General features: G+C 39.1%; 1 protein-coding gene across 7 annotated transcripts in view; it reads right to left on the bottom strand.

The window, feature by feature from the left end:
* LOC140187588 (RIMS-binding protein 2-like) overlaps nucleotides 1–20950 on the bottom strand; it is a 338771-nt gene that overhangs the window by 151699 nt on the left and 166122 nt on the right. For all 7 annotated transcript variants that reach the window (XM_072243038.1, XM_072243043.1, XM_072243045.1 and 4 more), the window contains 2 exons: nucleotides 8154–8261; nucleotides 6241–6369 (listed from right to left, as the gene is read on the bottom strand). In XM_072243038.1, coding sequence (XP_072099139.1) covers nucleotides 6241–6369; nucleotides 8154–8261 — 237 coding nt within the window. The remainder of the gene's footprint in view (nucleotides 1–6240; nucleotides 6370–8153; nucleotides 8262–20950) is intronic.

Genomic DNA, 20950 nt, shown 5'->3' with positions numbered 1-20950 from the left:
CCGATCAAAGACCAAATTTCAATGCACACTGCTGTCATTTAGGGCTGTGCATTCATAAAATATTGCATTTCACTCACAATTTTTCTGCTGGAATGAAGTTAATTTACAGGGAAGATAGGAAATTGTTCAGCCTGCCATTACTGTGCAACACTGCACTGCAACAAAGATCAACATAAACACTGGCAAACAACAATTACTTCCATATCAAGGGAGTCCCTCTGATGAAGGCTTATATTGCTGAGGAAGTTTTGATCACCTTTGATAAACTAGCTCAGCCTTTGGTCATCTGAGATTCACAATTTCAAACCCAGGACAAAGCTTACAGTCTACCAACAGTGATCTTTGCCATCTTGCATGACTTTGATCACTGACTACCCTAGATGGCATCTCAACCAGAGAGGTCCCACCAATAATGCCTCTGTTAAATCATTCACATCCACTAGCAGAGTAACTGAACCAAAGTGATCTCTCCAAGACCATGGATTGCTGGGAAGACTATGTTGTTTGAAAATCCAAGCCCACAATCTGAATTTCTCTATTCTAAGCTCCAAAATGGCAACAGATAATGAGCTGGGCAGAGGAAGCTATTCAAGGTTGTTCAATGAGCCTGCATGAAAAAAGCTTCCACAATGATTTGTGGGAATTCTGGTCAATAACCACACAAAAGTGGAGGATTATTCAAAATGAATTGAGAATCTCTTCTATTTGTTTGGAGCACAAAGACACCCATGTAAACAGGAAGAGAACAGCATTTCAGAGGTTATCTACTTGCCTATCCCTTCAATGTACCTCTTGCTAACACAGTCTGGCAGCTACGTCCTGCGCCATCAATAATAGAGTCTACAAATCTCACACTGGCCTTGTTAGCCACCATAGAACGCCACAGAATTGGAAACCAGGTACCCTCAATCCTGAGAAACGGTCTAAGGGATATAGGTACACTCCGATTAATAAACCTGATGGCTGGATAGGAAAATTAAACACTATTGATGGGTTAAGCAGCTCCTAAGTAGTTAAATCTGGGCACATTCTAACACAGAAACAGACAAAAACAGCACATAATGCAGCAACATAACTATTACTACACAGTTTGACAGATAGTGCAGACTTGATAAGACTATTACCAACTGTGATCATAATTTTAGACTCAAGCTTTTCTGCTTAAAATCCTGTACCAAGATATGTTGCTTTTTATCCCAAATAAGTTAGTTTATTATAATTTGTACATTGGATTAGATGAATATCACTTTTAAAATTACTGAGATCCTACAGCATGGTACCTACCTTGTGCAAGTGTGTGCATTACATACTTCACTTGGGAAACAGAATGTACTGGCTGCTTTGAGGCAGGAGACAGTTTTGTCTTTTCAGACTTGGATCAAAGCTTGATGCACTGATTTTCAACCATGAAGTCACATGCACGACTCAGCAGGTCTATGAGAAACCAATCTGCTCCTCAGAAACAATTTATTGCTGCTTCTTGTCCTGTGGCTCTCTCTCCATTCAACATTGTATACACCTCTCTTTCATTCTTTAATGCTTTAAAAGTTGAAGGCTGGCCTTCCAAAGAACCAGGTGCCCTTCAATCTGCTGCTGCTCAGCTTCAAGTTAATTTAACATGAAGCAGAATTGTCCTTTCAAAGACACTGTTGGTGTCACAAGACTGAAAGGAACACTCAGTAAACTACCTTCGTCCCAACGGACATAGCTGTGATAGAAATAAGTGAGGGAACTAACAAAAGGGATAAGCCTACTTGACCTCATCCTCATTAACTGTGGTAGCAACTGAACTGAGCATCACGCAATCCTTGTGAGGCCAAAATCTGCCACCTTCCAGCACATCATTTTGCCTGCATAAGTGTAAGCTCAGTGATGTCCATAAGCTCAGTGATAGCTGGACAAAGCAACACCCCCATATACCACCTTATATTTTTGTAGCCTCTATCACCAATGTCTTTCTGCTGTGGTATTTGCTGTTTACAAAACACACTGCATTTATTTGCCCTGACTACTTCAATAGTAGATCCCTATTCTGCAATCCCCATCACCAAGAGTGAGTCATAGGCACAAAAGAACACTGCCACCTGCAGGTTTCCTTCCAAGTTATACACCATCCCTGCACAGAAAAATAAAACAAATCGGAAAAATAAAACAAATAGGAAAGACCAAATGCCCGTGTCAAAAAAGCTGAACAACTTTAAAACAAAATTAAATGCTACATGCTGCATATTGTGCACATTGATGAACTGGAATTTGGTTGTCCGCTGAACATTTCTGCGCCATTATCACAAAAGCCTTGAGAGTTCACTCCATTGAACACTTATTAATGTGGATGGTATTTAGCAAACTCATGATCCTGAAATAAGAAAATTGAAACCAATCACATTTCTGACCATCCATATTGCTGATTACAAGCAGATTTGCCATCAATTGGAAATCGGTGTAATCCCTCATTGAAAACATTTATAATAGAAATTATGAAGATATAATGCTAAGAAAGGAGATAAATTGTTAGGGTATGCCCTGTCTAATTAAACTGATCTTTGAGGGGTAATGCAGGTTGACAAGGGTAATGCTAGTTAATTCAGCCTACATGGATTTCAGCAAAGCTTTTGACAAGATCAAACACAGCAGGCCAATCAAGAAAGTGTCACTTTAAATCTGAAATTAACTCGGAGGCAAAGTGAAGTACAGTATGCTTTTGCGACTGTAAAGTTTATATTAGTGAGGCTTGAGGTTCCATAAAGTTCTTTACTCTGTCCCTTGCTCTGTGTAATATATACATGGTTTAGGCTCAAATATAGATAACAATGAGAAATTTTCAGAGGATGCAAAGATTAGAAGTTATGAAGAAAGACTGATAAAGCAAGAGGAATTTTAATTGAGTTGTATAAAATTAAGCTCAATCTATATAGAATTAACAGAAGGAACATAAAACCACCACATAAATGCAAAAGGAAACACCTATGGATTCTGGAAATCTTAATCACATTTGGCTTATTTGGCATGCCAACTTATGTTATACATACAATTTAAATGACTATTCATTCAGGAATTCCATTTATAATTTTGAAAGAGTGGACCATTTAGAATAACTACATTGTGCTCTTTTAACATCTCATACATGATTAACATTCTCTATTTTTAATAACAAATTAAAGCAATCATTGAAAGAAAAAAAACATTGCTCAATTAATATTAATGTGCTCTGTAATTTTTCATGCCATCTTCAAGTACCTAGTCTAAGGCTTTGAATGTGAGTGTGTGTCTGTGTAGATATAGACACACATACATACAGTATATATACTGTAATACTGTATATACAAGGCACAGATGGCATTTTTGTTGTTTCCATGGCATTTAACTGTTTTTTTTACGAGGCCAAGTTGCTCTTTATACATACATATGTGTATATATATATATACACACACATACATACACACACACACACACACACACACTCTCAAATGTTTTATTATTTTATTCTCCAAGCCAGACTCCAGCATTATGTGTGCTCTGCCACATGCAGACTTCTGACTGAATAGCACTTTCAACCCCTTTCCTGTTAAAATTTGATAGATCCTCTTTCAATGCATATTTGGACAAATGTGAGAAATCACAGCACTCTGTCTGCCAATGAAACATCATCTAATACCGTACATCCAGCACCATCATTGCTTGCATTCACCACACAAATGTCATCAGAAAGTGAGTCTTTTAAGATCTCTTTTACATTGGAGGTTACTCACTCTTTCAACACTAAGTAACCTTTTCCATTCCCAATTCACAAAATCACCATGATTTTTTTCAGCATCCCCTTTCTTTCAGTAAATCCAGAGTTTTTGATCCTCAAGTCCATTCCATGAGCTAATATTTTCCTACAGTGACTAACTTACAGCCTTTGGATCTCATCTTGCCTTTTATTAACTTAAACACACATTCCTTTGTTTGACTTTAACATTTTAATTTTAGGTAATTGCATTTACAATTCCTGGAATGGCCCATTCAGAATTTTAGTATATTGTATTCATCTACCATTTTATCACATCTTTCTTGGTTCCTTGAAAGCTCACTCTTCAAGAAATACTGAATGTATTTCTTATATAGGGCTAATGAAACCTTTGACGCTGGCTTAACCAATATACTTAAATGTGTAGATGAGCACTTGAATCACCTAGATGCAGAAAGTGATAGGACAAATACTAGAAAATGGCATTGATATGGATGGTGCCTATTGGTTGGCGTGGACTCAGTGGGCAGAATGGCCTGTTTCCTTGCTCTATTTCTCCCTGAAAATCCTTTCCTATTTCCTGCACAAATTGTAACAGTTGCTTTTAATATTTAGTATTTGAAGTCATGTATTTGGAGTACCTTTGTTGATTACAGGTTAAAAAAAAACTTGTACTATAGCATGACATTTTTAAAGCTCTTCTATATTTTTTCACATTGTAGAAGTTCTTCTCAACCAAATTAGTATGGTTCTTCCAAGCAGCCTGACTTATACATTAGCCTAGAAATTTATTTGTACTACTCTGTAATAACATCAGCAAATTGTTCTCCGCCTCCAAATTTCAAGCAACTGAGGTTAAAAAAATGGTGATGAAGATTCTCCGGTAGGTCAAATAATTTGTGAGTTCAGTAGACTATATTAGAAACCAGTGGATATCAAAAACTGAAGAGTTAAGGAATAGCTTAGATATATAGCTTACAGGTATAGACCGCTAGCTGCATTTTTAAAGTACCTTTTATACAGATCAACACACCTTGCATGGAAAACATGTTCAATCAAGAAAACAGATAATAAAATATTGGTCCAAAAGATGGATTTTGAGATTGAGAATGAAAGGGAAATGATTTGCAGAGGTTTAAAGAAGCAGCTACCAGTATGAGCTGTTAACATAAAAAGATCATATCACTGATTGAGTGGTAACCTCTTCAATTGTGTGGTGCACAGGAAAACCATTCATGTGAGCACAATCCTATTAAAATCAACCAGATGTGCTCAGTGCACTCTGTTCTGAAAGTTAAGTTTGTTGCTCTATTCCTGCTGAAGCAGCTGGTCTAGCTAAGGCATTATTTAAATCATTCTGATTGAGTGACTTCGGGTAACTAAACTGAAAAATGAATGGAAGCATGAAACCATTGAACTGTACATGGTACTGGTGTTTAAACACATCTGGTGAACCTCTGGGTTACTCTTCCAAAAATGCAAAGGAACAGTACAAAGATGAGCAAAATTAAATTACATGCTGGTCAAGTACCACCGATCTGAAAGAACTTTTTTCATTTCTGATGCTGAGTCCTGCTACTATTTCTAATTGTTTATTATTTTTAGTGAAAACAGTTCCTCAATTGTGATGTCATTAGAACAGAACCAGCTTCACAAAGTGGTACAAAGGCAATGAGATTGATTTTCATTGAAATACATTCCCCTTTGTTTCTCTCACTAATGAACAAGGGAAAGCAACACATAATTATAAAAAGACAGCTATTCATGACTTGCAGCATTCCACAGGGACCCCAAAGTCTCTGTTCATTCATTAATTATAGAGTCATAGCAGGGACCTGTTCCATAGTTCTTTGAAAGTATCAACACAGGGTTAAAAGGATGATGAAGGAGGTCAGGGGATGGTATGCCTCAATTTTACAGAACACTGGTTAGTCCACACTTGAGTATTTTGTGCAGGTTTGATCGTCGCACTATGGAAGGAATGTGGAGATGCTCCAGGATGTTGTCTGATTTGGAGGACTTAGTTATGAAGAGAGATTAGACTGGCTGAGTTTGCTTTCCCTGGAGATAAGGTGACTGATGGTTGACTTGATGGAGGTATTAGAAAGGGCATAGACAGATATGATAGTATTTTTTAATCAAAGACAAGAGGCCCTAGGTTTAAGATGAGAAGAATGAGGCATAAGAGGATACAAACCTAATTTGGCCAAATGAGGTCATGGTGGTCTGAAGAGCCTGTTTCTGTTCTGCACAGCTCTTTGACTCTATGTATAATTATATAAATATACAATTACATTTTATTGCTAAGATAACCTATAAACTGTAAGTGTGCAAGGCTGCAGAAATTAAGTTGTAAAAACTACATTGCTTTTAGGGTGCAGTACATTGCACAGCAAAATATCAAATTTTGGTAGCAGCAAAAGGATGCTATGGAAGTAATCTATTGATTTTGATATACAGCATTACTAAGGAGCCAGTACAAACACATCAATTGCTGCTGAGAGACTCACCACTCTGAGATTTGCTTCTTGCAGTTTCCTTGCTCTCTCCTCCAAGCGCCGGGCAATGTTTGCCAGTTCAGCATTCTTCCTTTTTAGTCTCTTTACTTTTTCTTCTGTTTCAGGACAGCTGCTTTTCCGCTGAACAAGAAAAACACACTTTAGGACAATTGCTCTCTACCCTGATGTCCTCCCAGTCACTAATACAAGTTAAACAAAATGGAACTTCTCCTTCAGCAACTGGATGCTCCAAGCTTGGTAAGGCAACTACCCTGTGTGACAAGAATACACATAGATAAGATGTTAGCTGTCCTGTGTGATCAGCAGTTGGTCTGCCATCTGTCTTCAGGAGAGAGAGAGAGATAAGGAAAACAATGGAGCAGCATTTGGAGATGTGTAATGAAGGGGAAGGAGAGCTGTCAAGAGCAGCTCCCCCTTTGAACCCTGAACTGTTTGAAGTGATGGACAGGCGATACCCCAGCAGGGGGATAAAAAGGGACAGGTTCGCTAAGGTGACACACACGACACCCGAGGTAACGAGACCCTGGAAGCGGTGCGCCTCTCGCAAGTCGGTGAGAAGCTCTTGGACGGCTGATCGCGGGATCAGCCTTAGACGCTCAGGGTGGAAAGGCACGATTGGCGGGAACCTGGTGTGTGTCCACCCTTGCCTGGGTGCCAGGTTCAGCGCAGAGAAACCGTCGTATCTGGAAAAGGACGGGTCATGGTCGGTGACCTCAGGTGACATCACAAAGGGCTCGCCCGAAAGCTGACTGCGAAGGTCTGTGTGGAAGCTGTGTTGAATATTCATTCGTTTTGTTCTCTCTCCTGCCCCCCCCCCACTGTCCATCACCACGGCAACGATTACTGCGAACTGAACTGAACTAAATTGAACTGAACTTTGAAACTGGTCATTTACCCCTAGACAACGATAGAGCTTGATTGATCCTGTTATCTTAATTCTGTGTACATGTATGTTTATCATTGCTGAACTGTTGCATTCATTATCCTTTTGACCAGAGTACTGTGTTGCTTGTTTCTTTAATAAAACTTTCTTAGTTCTAGTAATCCAGACTCCAACTGAGTGATCCATTTCTGCTGGTTTGGCAACCCAGTTATGGGGTACGTAACACCTGCCAAAGACTGTAAGAAATTGCAAAGAACTGTGAACGCAGCCCAGTCCATCATGAAATCCAGTCTCCTCTGCAATGACTCTATCTCCACTTTTTACTGTCTTGGTAAAGTAGCAAGGAAGGATCTGTCCAAACGCAATCATTGTCACCATTCCTCGCTCCCATAAGAGAGAAGATAAAACAAGGTTGAGAATGTGCACCACCAGACAAAAGGACAGCTCCTACCCTGTTGTTACAAAATTCTTAAACAGACTCACTTGCATGTTAAAGATGAACTTTTGGCCTATCAATCTAAATCATGATAGTCCTTGCACTTTGTCTACCTGCATTGCACTTTGAAAGTAATATTAAATTCTGCATTGTGTTTTCTTTCTTCCTTTTGCACTACATTGATGTAATTATCTTTGGAATAATATGGCATTAAAATATTAAGCTTTTCATCATATTTTGCTACCTGTGACAATAATAAACCAATTATCACTTTAACTCCCATGCATTCCTAATGTACAGGTTACATGAAAATGACACCATATTGAACTATAATATTAACAGGGCTATCAGTGATAAGGTTAAGTACTAAGAATAAAGAGTGAGAATGCCAAGATAGATAAAGACATTGAGGTAAAGAAAACTTAAAGAACATCGATAAGAAATGGGGGAATGAGTGGGAAGAGAATGAATAAATGGCAAAGGAAAAGATGGGGTGGAACAAAAATACTGAATGAAGATTTTGAATAGTTCCAGAGATACACAAAGGGATAACAAAAAAGATTTCAAATAATTGCTTGCCCTTACCAGTAAAGTGTTCTCCTCTCTTAGTGTTATGCATGTGCGCTCTAAATCTTGAACAGCTTTCAGCAGTTCTGTGTTGCGTCTCATCAGTGATCCATAACTAGTGCCATTCTGGAGAAAAAAAAACACACACAAACAAAATTCATTTAGTTTTGAAGAAACAGTTTCTTGGAAGGCTAAAGGTGAACTGACTAACTTGGAAGATCAAAACACTAATAGTGATCAAATTCTCACCCGGAATTAGAACTGAAAATGTATATCATTAAAACCTTGTAAATGAACAAAAAGACAGTCAATCCCTTATCTTTAATTTAGAAATGTTTTGCCATGATGGCACAACTTGTGTTATGCTTTGAAAAATGAAAAAAAACTGCAGATGCTGGAAATCTAAAATAAAAACAGAAAGTTCTGAAAATACTCAGGTCAGGCTGCATCTGTGGGATGAAAAGAGTTAATGTTTCAGGATGAGGACCCTGCATCAAGACAGCAATGAAGGAACTTTAAACTGAAACATTAACTTTATTTCTCTTCCTACAGATGCAGCCTGACGTACTGTATACTCCCAGAATCTTCTGTTTTCATCTTATATACTTCCTATCCTTTTGACATTGATTCCATAGTCTGCAACCCTTAAAACAATCTGCAAAGCCTGGTTCCTCCTATACTTATCCTTTTTATCAGCAAAATTTTCTTCCTTTCTCTTCACATTTGTACACCTTCTGCTCTTAGAAACTAAAATATCTACGGAAGCCACATCAATTATTCAAATATCCTTTTCTAATCAATTTATATTTCCTTCACCCATTGCATTAAATAGCTCTACCCATTCCATATTTGTAAATAATATCCCCAAATGCACATTTCTGGATTAATTCTGTTACCTTTATAAAAACAAAAACATTTGTTCAGGACATTGTGAAGGATCCTCTCTATCAAGCAGAGCAAATGTTAACTCCAAAATCCTTATTATTTGTATGATTTATACAAATAATACAGAAGCAACCTAAGAGCCTCTTTCTTCCAATGATTTTGCTCCAGATCTCCAGGTGAGAACAAAACTGTATTTTCAAATTTGTATTTTGTTCCTTGGCTATTAAAACCAGGATCTTGGTTATTAAATTGAATAGACTATGCATGTCAACTCAGTAGAAAACTTTGCATTATTGGTCAATGTTGCCACTTCTCTTCCAAAAATACCAACAAAACAAACTCATATTTTCCCCTGATATGATTTCCTTTTGAAGACAAGAGACTGCAGACTTAGCACCTGAAACAAATCCAGTTTGCAGTTTTCATTTTAATGTGTTCATTTTTTTTTTGGAGTACTCTCATTATGAACTGCTGGCATGACAACCACCTTTTACTACTCTTCTTACTCTCCCTAATCTACCTTGGTCCCAATTTGCAGCTATCCATTCTCCAGAATAGTGCTATCTATCGTGTTAAAAAGGATGGCACAAACTGATTTCTACTACATGAAAGGTGAATTTGAGGTCTCTGATGCCGAACATCAAACCCACATTTACTAGACTGCCATTGACTTCTGAACGACTTCCCTCTATGACCTGCAACCTCATATTTTCTTCAATCCTACAAAGCACAGATCCTTCAAAGAAAAACTTCTGTAGAATTACTGAAATTAATTATTGGTTACAGAACTTCTTTTCTATTACTGGTTTTAATTGTTCTCCCCTTGTCCAGACTTTTAAGATATCCACAATTCAATGCCCTTAACCAAATCAATGTTTTCTACAATACTGGTTTTAGGTGCCTCATCTTCATTAAGGATGTCCAAATTTACACACATCCATCCACCATAAGAATTGCCTGAGAGGTCATCACTTTCTTCTTAAATGGAGGATGAACTATTCCCCATCCATCACTATTCTTCTGTATCTGCCTGATCTTATTTGATTTTAACAATGCAAGAACCAGCACAGGTTTGGTCACTCCATCTTAAGTTCATCAAGATTAATTATCGCAATTTAAAAGGAAACCTCAGCCTCAATTGCCTTTTCTATACAAATTACCAACTGCATTCAAATGAATGTACCTACAGTATGCTAGTTGCAACAGCTATTCATTTAGAGATAGAGCGTAAAACAGGCCCTTCTTGACCTCCGAGATGCACCATCCAGCAATCTACCGATTGCCTATTTACAGAACAATTTAGACTGACCAATAAACCAACTAACTGGTACGTCTTTCAATTGTGGGAAGAATCCAGCCCACCTGGAGGAAACCTACGCACACACTGAATGGAAATTTGTTTTTAGAGGACAACAGAATTGAACTCTGTACTCTGGCACCCCGAGCTATAATAGCATTGCATTAGCCACTACGCTACCGTGACACCTCATGTTTAGAATAAAAGGTGAAGAGTCATCTATGATGTGTATCAGTTCAGTACCTTGTGGAAAAAATCTTTGGACTCAATATTATAGTGCCAGATGTACAAGTATAGAAATACATACTGGTAGGGTCTGGTTGTTCCCTGTTGACACCAAGTTATTGACTCACTCTTGTCCTGTAATCAGTAAGTTCGATAATGATTTTCTATTTACATCTTTTAATCCTGTATTTGTCTGATTACCATATATTTGTGCCCTGCCTCACCATTCATTTTGTAATTAAACCTCAAGTTCTACAGAACTTTCTCCTCTCCTTTCCTTCACCATTAATGCATGAATTTGCAACTTTACAAGTTTGATTAAATAATCACCTTCCTCTCCACAGCCGCAACAAGCTATTTATTATTTCTTCCAATATTCACAACATTATATTCATGTACATGTTTTTCCTTTTGAAAATACCCCTTCATTGTACTGCCTCTAGATTATTCTGCAGTTATTTTCCATTTAAGAAACATATAGCATGAGTTTCTTTTCTGATCAATGTCCTGTCAGACTGTCCAATGTTAAACAGGATTCTTCAGTGTACGGACAGAGATGAAGAAAATTCCTTTTAAGCTGAAGCACAACACAAAATGCTGAAAATAAAATCAGTAAGTCAGGCATGCTACTTAATGCATGTTTTCCAACATTGTCTATTTTTGTTTCACATTTCGGCCTCTGAATTTGAAAAAAAATCACCCTGGTAATTTAGTTCAATTAGACTCTTTAAGAAGAGAATTGTTATACTGTAAGCTTTTTGTCTTGAAGGATTAAAGTTAAGGAAATGTTGATAACATGCTCCATAGCAAATAGACTAATCCCAAATCCTCAAATAAGCGGCCAAAACTCACTGAGGCAGTATTTTTAAAAGTACTCTCTAAACTATTAATTCAGTTGACTAATCCTCCTTCTGCTAAGGTATACAATACATCTTGTGATGCCTTTAATAAGAAACCCCCAAATTGTTTCATGAAAACCAGAGTTACAAAATGGATTAATTCCATAACTTGATTCTGACCAGTAGGAAGCCATAATATACTCCACAGTAAGCATGTAACTGGCACAGGGTGTAATGGAAGAGAACCAGTTAGTAATAGATGAAAAAAAACTAGGTTAAAGCTGCTCAGGAGGCAATTTGCTTAAAACTAAATATAGGTTTTCACAGGTGAAAGAATTGGAACAGCTGCAGCCATCAGTCACTGCAGCATCCAGTCCAATAGAGTAACATGTAGATTCTCTCTCCATAATATTACCACATATATTACCATAATATAACTACATGAACTTAAGTTGCAAATCAGAAGATCCGCGTTGACAGAAATGTAAACAAAAAATGGGGGAAACACTCATGTCGGGCAAAATCAATGGGAGAAAGTTTTCCTCAATGAATGCTGCTCGATATACTAAATATATTGGACTTTCCACAGCCCCAGGATCCTTTATATATCTGCCTCTATAACCAACTTCTTTTACTCGCTTCGATTTGCAGATTTTGGTATTAAAGCTATTCAATGGATAAGCAAACACAGATGGATAGCCCAGTCTTTAGACGTTTCAGACTGAATTTAAGCTTTCATGAAAGGTTCGAGCAGCCAGGATGGTAACTTATTGGAAACCCTGAAAGTTTCAAAGTTTTAGTGGTAGCTTTTTAATGAATTTACTGAAACAGGATATTACGTCTGGGTTTTCCAACTGATCACTATGTGCAGTAAATTCACTCTTCACTCAATTTATGTGTTATACTGTTTGCTTTTTGTCTTGAAGGATTAGCAAATATCACATCTGATAGATTATGGAGTTGGCTGCATATAGATACAGGTACAAATGAAATAAGATTGTTTTTAAATCCAGTGACACTGTCTTAAGTGCCACAAGGAGCTATAAAGATCTGCTGGACCATCATCTTCTCCCTTGCCGAGTAGAAGAACACTAAGAGGAAATGAAAGAGCAAGCTGCATTACTGACAAGCAGAAACATGGTTCCACAACCTAGAATTCATGGAGCTGTAGTTTAATTGCTTTATCTTTCAGTAAAGGTAAACTACATCTTGTTGTGCTTTTCACTCCAATCCTCTCAATCTGTCCACTTAAATTTAATCCAGTACACGAATCTCCACTCTACCTCATCCCGGGCCACATGAATGCTGCCCAATGCCCCTTCCACTAAAGTGCCTCCCTGTTTGTGCAGCCACTGCTATCAGTAATCTTTACTTTGATGCAATGAAATGCCTCTCGTGCACAACTGTTGATAACTGCTCCTCATCCATTGTTTAAACAAAAATATTCCCCTCACAGAACTCTTCTTTTACTCTTTCCAGGGAGAGCACAAAAACTCAGGGGGATGCAGTAAGGAGTAGCGCTCTCTAACCATATTGCAACCATACAAGCAACCTACAGGCCAGATGGAGTCCTCACATCTACATGATGACAGAATTCAAATCTCATTTAGACACTACAAACACTCATATGGCTCTGAACACAGTACAATTAGCACATACATAATTATCTTCCCTAATATTTTGACTCATAATTAGCCTCCCACAGGACATTCAGCCAACCTGCAATATGTGCCCCAAGATGATTACACCTCTTCAGAGAATGTCACTCACTTTGAGGACACACTGTCATAATGCTGATGTCTACTGTATGTCAACTCAAGCACTCTACCATGATAGGTCTAGTAAAGATATTTTAATATTCACCTGATGACTCAAACATCAAATATGTACAGATGGTGGAGACAGTGACAGGGTGAAATTAAGGGAATAGTGGTGTGTTACCTGATGAATCCATGGGGACAGACTAATTTTCAGAAGATACCAGTTCAAATTTCACCTTGGCAGATGTGAATTTTAATTGTTAATTTAAAAAAACAGAAGTGAAAAGTTACTATCAATTGTAATTCTAAGAACCTCTTCAATTGAAAACCAAGATCTTTTTCTGCCAGTAAAATCGCATCTGGTTTATTAAGGAAATCTAACTGGGTTGTTATCATGACTACTCTCTCAGCACTACTATAAAGATTTCTGTGGAATATTCTCAAGGATGGGTGATTAAACTGGCCTTGTTAATATCACTCATGTCTGAAATGTGATGCTTTATCCAACCAAATGCTAGGGTTTGGAGATAGTTTTTCAAGATGTCACGTTGGCACCATTCATTCTAATCAACTTTCAAACCCACTTCTCACAGATGTCAGTTGGCATCTTTCTGAAGGGATCCTTATAATTACAGTTCCTTGTTTAAGTATATCCACAGAAGTCACTGTGGGGAGAAACGTCTGAATGATATTGTACATCTTTTAGACAGGTTTTACCCTCAGGACCTGAAAATTAACAGGTTGGATTTTTTTTTACCAGTATCTGACGCCAGTAGGAACTGCCTTTTGCAGCTAACGGTCTGAATAGTTTCCAGGTTGAATATAATTATATATGATCAGAAATCTTAACCTAGTTCATTAATTTTCTGCTCCAGTTATCATTCTGCTATTATGTCCATAACTACAGTTTGCATTTAAAGGCAGACAAGATCTGAATTTATTTAACATTATTAACTATTGCATTGCTCAAGTGATAAATCAATGTTGAATGCTTCACAAGAAATCTTGAATTGTCTCAAATGAAGCAGCATGCATCATGCCTACAGTATACTGTACATTATGCCTGCCCTGCACTATGTCAGGTAATGACTAGCTCTCACTACACAGTCATGGATTCAACAACAAACAATAGATACTGTATATCCAAGAAATTAAGTTGACAATGACACAATGATTAGACTGTGGCTTCTCATCAGAAATGAACCATAAAATTCAGCATTTTATTGTTGTCCTTTGAAATGTGGTGTATGGGGTACAGGGAAAAAATTACAAGAGAATTATGGTCTTCTATTCAGGTTAATTTTTATCCAGTGGTTAATTTCTGTGTGACAAGTTAACTGAAATCAAAATCAGAATCAGAAGCATTGGCACATGTAATGAAATGTGTTGTTTTGTGGCAGCAATACATAACAAAAATTTATAATACAAGGTTTAATGTTCTCGCAGTTCATCTGATTTGTTTTTCTGCCAGGGGAGGTTTGGTGCTCTTATTGCTGTTGTGATTTAAATTTGAGGTGACTTGTAAATGTTTTTGTGCTGGGGGGAGGGGGGCCTGATGTTTTTTTTGAACGACCTCCATGGTCTCCTTGGTTTCATGATTATTTGGAGAAGACAAATTTCAAGAGTTGTATATTACATACATACTTTGATAATAAATTAATCTTTTAATCTTTGAGATGGTGATGCAATCTGTTAGAATGCTGTCCATGATACATCTGTAGAAATTTGAGTGGTTCTGAGGACATACTAATTCTCCGCAAACTCTGAATGAAGTACAGCCGTTGTTATTCCTTCTTTGTAGTTTTTAGATTTAGATTACGAGAACACTCAGTCCTCTTTTATTGTCATTTAGAAATGCACACATGCATTAAGAAATGATGCAATGTTTCTCCGGAGTGATATCACAGAAAACAAGACAGACCAAAGACTAACACTGACAGAACCACATAATTATAACATATAGTTACAGCAGTGCAAAGCAATACCATAATTTGATGAAGAACAAACCATGGGCACAGTAAAAAACAAAGAGTCTCAAGTCCCAAGTCGATCGACTCCCGAGTCCCCGATAGTAGGCGGCAAAAGGGAGGAACTCCCTGCTATAAACCTCCAGGCACCATCAACTTGCCGATAACTTGGAAGCAGCCGACCACAGCCGACACTGAGTCCATCCGTCCGAAAACTCCGAGCCTCCGACCAGGCCCTCCGATACAGCCTCCCGAGCGCCATCCTCTGCTGAGCGCCTTTGACCTCTCCCCGGCCGCTGAAACACGCAAAGCCGAGGATTTCGGGCCCTTCTGCTCCGGAGAATCCAGTTACCACACAGTAGCAGCGGCAGCGAAGTGGGAATTTCAGAAGTTTTCCAGATGTTCCTCCGTACTCTCATGTCTGTCTCCATCAAATCAGAATTGTGCACGGTCCCCTACTTGACAGATAACAGGTATTCATCCCCGAAGTGGCCGCGTGCTGCCATCGCGTCGCCATCTTCTCCCCCCCTCCCAGGAGAATTGCATCAACATGTTAGGTCCAGGATACATCCTTGGAGATGTTGACACCCAGACGCTGCTCACCCTTTCCATTACTGATTTCTCAATGAGGACTTGTGTGTTCTCTCACTTCCCCTTCCTGAAGACCACAATCAATGCATTGGTCTTACTGACAGTGAATATCTTGAATGGGAGGAGCTAAAGATGGTGCCAGAGGTTTTTGCAAAGCTGGGTGACTTCTTCCAGTTCATCTGTGAAACAGTTTAAATTTCCTGTTCTCATGTTTCTTTTTCCTTTTCAACATGGCTGGGGTCCTGTTGGAGTCCATGCTGCGCTCAGAGTACATTCTTGACAGATGGCGGGCTCTCACTCTTCGAAATTCACTGAGCAATTTGGCAGATGTGCACCTTCGGGCTGTGGCCCTGAGGGCAATGCACTTCCTCACCAATGTTGCCAACTGAAGCATTGAAGGAGACCGAGACATTGAGATAGCGGGCGCAGCTGTCAGAGGCCTCTACAGTCGAGTAGAGGGGGAAGGGGAGAGAGGGGGAGCGGGAGTGGGGGGGAGCAGGATCGGGAGTGGGAATGGGTTAACGTCAAAGTGTTAGGATGGGCAGTAGCTTTTGATGGATTCTTAATCATGCTGTCTGGGAGCTTGCTACAGCATGGTGGGTGGTGGGTGGTGGGTGGGTTGATGCCTTTGCTGGAATACGTTGGGGGGGGCTGTTGCTTTTGCTGCTGCTTGTGTATAGGACAGGGGAGGGCGGTTTGGGGTTCTAACAGTCTTTTGTCATTCATTCTTTGGGGTCTTTTTCCCTGTTTCATGGATGTCTGCGATGAGTGAGGATTTCAGGTATAAACTATATACATTTTCTGATATTAAATTAAACCACCGTTGCTGCGACACTACTCAACCTGCTCCTATATCTCGCTCCAGTACATCTCCTTGATGCTCGGGAGGCTATAGCTGGAAAGCAACTATGTTTAGATTGAAATCAGCTACAGCACAGTTTAACCAAACAGAATTCCAAATAAAAGACTCATGAAAAATCAGCAACATTTCTAGTTACAAAGCCAGGACTCCAAAGTATTTTCCTTACACGTGATCAAGCAAGAGATGGAAGAAAAACTATTAAGGTTGAGAAAGAGTACAGAAATAGAAGCAAGTACCAACAGAGCTGAAGAAGTTAAATATCAGCATGCAGAGGGAAGGGAAATAGTGGCTGAAGTATACAAAAGACACAGGCAGAATGCCCAATACCTGATCAATTGATTTCTTTCATGTTTTGCTACATCTCATTTTAGCTACTGATTTTATGCTGCAAATCAGCTTGTAAACAGTAATAACTGTGTCAGGGAATCTGGAATGATAAAAATTTACCACAGAAGTCACATCTGAGCCAGCAGAGATTAATAAAATAGAATCATGGTATTTAATAACCTAAGAGTCAGGGCACATTGGAGCATTCAAGGCAGAACTGCAGGACATGCGCACAATGATGTTAAGATTCAGAACACACTACATTAGATGAAGTGCACTAAAGCAACTAATCCAAAGGCTTAATCTGACTGGTCAAGGATGCTTTTCAATGAAGTGCCATGCTATGAGGTTTGCAGAAACATTGCACATTTAAATATTAACAAAATTTCTAAAATATTCCTCAACTCATTCTTAGATGTATTTCTAATCAGCTTGTCATTGTAACTGCCACTTAGTCTCTTCCAGTACACAAGTTTAAAGGAAAATGAAATCACTGTTACTTCAGATCTGATGCACAAAAAAAACCAGTAAGATAAAGAACACAAAAATTAAAAAATAACCATAAATATAAATACATAAGTTAGCTTATATACATAGATTGTATATCCACAAAGTGACATCAGGCACAGGAGTTTCTGTAATAAGGTAACTCTGACAGATGAAAAAATAGTGGTGGCGGGGTATAGAGGCATGGGTTGGTGGGTGGAGGTGTTGATCAGCCTTATTGCTTAGGGAAAAGCAGCTAGGATTTTATGAGTCGTAGCGTGGATGTTACGTAGTATGTCCGTGAGCAGGGTAGGTGAGATCTTTCATGATGTTACTGGCCCTTTATCGGCATTTTTCTGTATACATGTCCTTGAAGGTGGGAGGGCTAAGATAGACCAGATTTATTGGGGGCTCTCAGAAAGAAAAATTTGAAAGCAGTCAATTCAGTAATGACAAGACATAACTAAAATGTAGTCATAGCTGTAACCAAGTGTATTACTGTCACTGGAATCTCTATAATGTGTAACCTAAGGTTTGTGAACTTTTCATAACATATCAATTTGAATTCTAAAAATATCCTGCAGCAAAATTCTACTTTCTGTAATGTAATATTTAGGTTAATTGTATGAAAGTAATATCTATTCTTAGCTCAGTTACTTTACTATGTATTAAACATCAAAATGTAAGAAAAATACTTTCAGACAAAACCACCTTTTCATGGTCAGGTTCCATAACGGGATGTAACAAGAAGAATGGTGAATCATTATTTCTATATAAGATGATATTACTGTCAAATTCTTACAAGCCAGGTCATTTATACTTTTACATTTTTAACATGCCTTTATATTATGAACAGGTTTTGTATTTTTTCTAGTACTACAACATAGTTAAAAATTACCATTGTAGAGCAGAACACAAACAGCTTCTCTATAAGTATAAATTGCTTGTGTGCAATACAGCGATGTAAATTACTAGCCTGAAATAGAGGGCTAAGTAAGCCCCAAATTCTAATTAGTTCAATATTTGTAACATTAGCCCATTGCCATGCACCTCACATGCAGTGAGATCATGATCTTAGATTGTTATTCTAGTTTAGGAATGTAATGGCTTTGTGGATGATTATGTGAGAGAAACACACATATCCATTCTCAGAGACATGCAGCCAGAAATGCAGGTTAATGCACCACTTTATAAAGCTTCCACTTTATCTTTCCAAGAAACCATTAATGAGCCCAGAAAACAGAAGAAAAATCCTCTCAGCTTCTGAATCCATCTATGCTGGAGGAAAGGATCTACAACTGAAGTCCAGTGGAACAACCAAGCAAGCCCTGAATCTTGCAAATAACTTGTGGCCTTTCAGATTCCCAACATCTGCATTTTGAACTGATCTTTATTGAAATTGCACTACTAGATTGCAAAATGCTTGAAATACTGTTAGGCCGGTTTGATAGATCACAATCATCAAGTAGTCCATCTCAACCTTGCACAGGAAGTAGGCTGGATTCTTACTAGAAGAGATGTGCACTTCTTACCTAGAAGCAGATTATTCTGTTCCAGTGTCAGAAAGATGCCACCCAAGAATAAATTGGTCTCTATTAGTAGGAGATTGCTGCTCAATACATACAGAAAGCTCTCTACCGAGAGAACACGATACTCCCTGAAGAGCAGGCAACTCTATTATGGGAAATAGCCTTTAGGGATGGCACAGATCTCGAGGCTTTAATGACAGCTGTGAACTTTGTTCACAGTAAACAGCCACTTTGATGTCTCCAACCCCTTGGTATGAATTCTCCAACTTCCGGTAATTCCCTCCCTCTCCCTTCCCCATCCCAGTTTCATTCTGCCCCCTCCCCCAGCTGCCTACTACCTCCCTTATGGTTCTGCCTCCTTCTACTACCCATTGTGCTTTCCCCTTTTCCTTCTTCACCTTTCCTGCCTATCCCCTCCTTGCTTCCCCTCCCCCACCCTTTATATCCTTCTCCTTACTGGTTTTTCACCTGGACCCTTCCAGCCTTCTCCTTCCCACCCTCCTCCCACCTTCTTTATAGGACCTCTGCTCCTTCCCTCTTCAGTCCTGATGAAGGGTTCTGGCTCGAAACGTTGACTGATCATTTCCACAGATGCTTCCCAACCTGGTGAGTTCCTCTAGCGTGTTGTGAGTGTTCCTTTGTTTCTGAGACATTGAGGGAATACCAAAGGGGTTGGAGACATCAAAGTGCCCTATCCTGATATACTTCCATTCTCTATCAGGAAGATCTCAGGGCTCTCTATTTCTTTCTTGAACACAGACCTAACCAGTTCTCTTTGACCAACACTCTCCTGGATAGCAGTAACAGGATCGGTCCAAGTCAGCATGGATTTACGAAGGGGAAATCGTGCTTGACTAATCTTCTGGAATTTTTTGAGGATGTAACTATGAAAATGGACAAGGGAGAGCCAGTGGATGTAGTGTACCTGGACTTTCAGAAAGCCTTTGATAAAGTCCCACATAGGAGATTAGTGGGCAAAATTAGGGCACATGGTATTGGGGGCAGAGTACTGACACGGATTGAAAATTGGCTGGCTGACAGAAAACGAAGAGTAGCAATTAACGGGTCCCTTTCGGAATGGCAGGCGGTGACCAGTGGGTTACCGCAGGGTTCAGTGCTGGGACCGCAGCTGTTTACAATATATATTGATGATTTAGATGAGGGAATTAAAAGTAACATTAGCAAATTTGCCGATAACACAAAGCTGGGCGGCAGTATGAAATGTGAGGAGGCGGTTATGAGAATGCAGGATGACTTGGACAGGCTGGGTGAGTGGGCTGATGCATGGTAGATGCAGCTTAATGTGGATAAATGTGAGGTTATCCACTTTGGTGGTAAGAACAGGAAGGCAGATTATTATCTAAATGGAGTCAAGTTAGGAAAAGAAATGCAACGAAATCTAGATCTTCTTGTATGTCAGTCACTGAAAGCAAGCATGCAAGTACAGCAGGCAGTGAAGAAAGCTAATGGCATGCTGGCCTTCATAACAAGGGGAATTGAGTATAAGAGCAAAGAGGTCCTTCTGCAGTTGTACAGGGCCCTGGTGAGACCACACCTGGAGTACTGTGTGCAGTTTTGGTCTCCAATTTTGAGGAAGGACATTCTTGCTATTGAGAGAGTGAAGTGTAGGTTCACAAGGTTAATTCCCGGGATGTCGGGACTGTCATGTGTTGAAAGATTGGAGCGACTGGGCTTGTATACTCTGGAATTTAGAAGGCTGAGAGGGGATCTTATTGAAACATATAAGATTATTAAGGGATTGGACATGCTGGAGGCAGGAAGCATGTTCCCGCTGATGGGTGAGTCCAGAACCAGAGGCCATAGTTTAAGAATAAGGGGTAGGCCATTTAGAACGGAGTTGAGGAAAAACTTTTTCACCCAGAGAGTGGTGGATATATGGAATGCTCTGCCCCAGAAGGCTGTGGAGGCCAAGTCTCTGGATGCTTTCAAGAAAGAGATGGATAGAGCTCTTAAAGATAGCAGAATCAAAGGTTATGGGATAAGGCAGGAACTGGATATTGATTGTGGATGATCAGCCATGATCACA

The sequence above is a fragment of the Mobula birostris genome, chromosome 25 (assembly GCF_030028105.1).
Source record: "Mobula birostris isolate sMobBir1 chromosome 25, sMobBir1.hap1, whole genome shotgun sequence".
In the NCBI taxonomy this organism is placed as follows: Eukaryota; Metazoa; Chordata; class Chondrichthyes; order Myliobatiformes; family Myliobatidae; genus Mobula; species Mobula birostris.
This window is presented reverse-complemented; position numbering and strand designations above follow the sequence as displayed.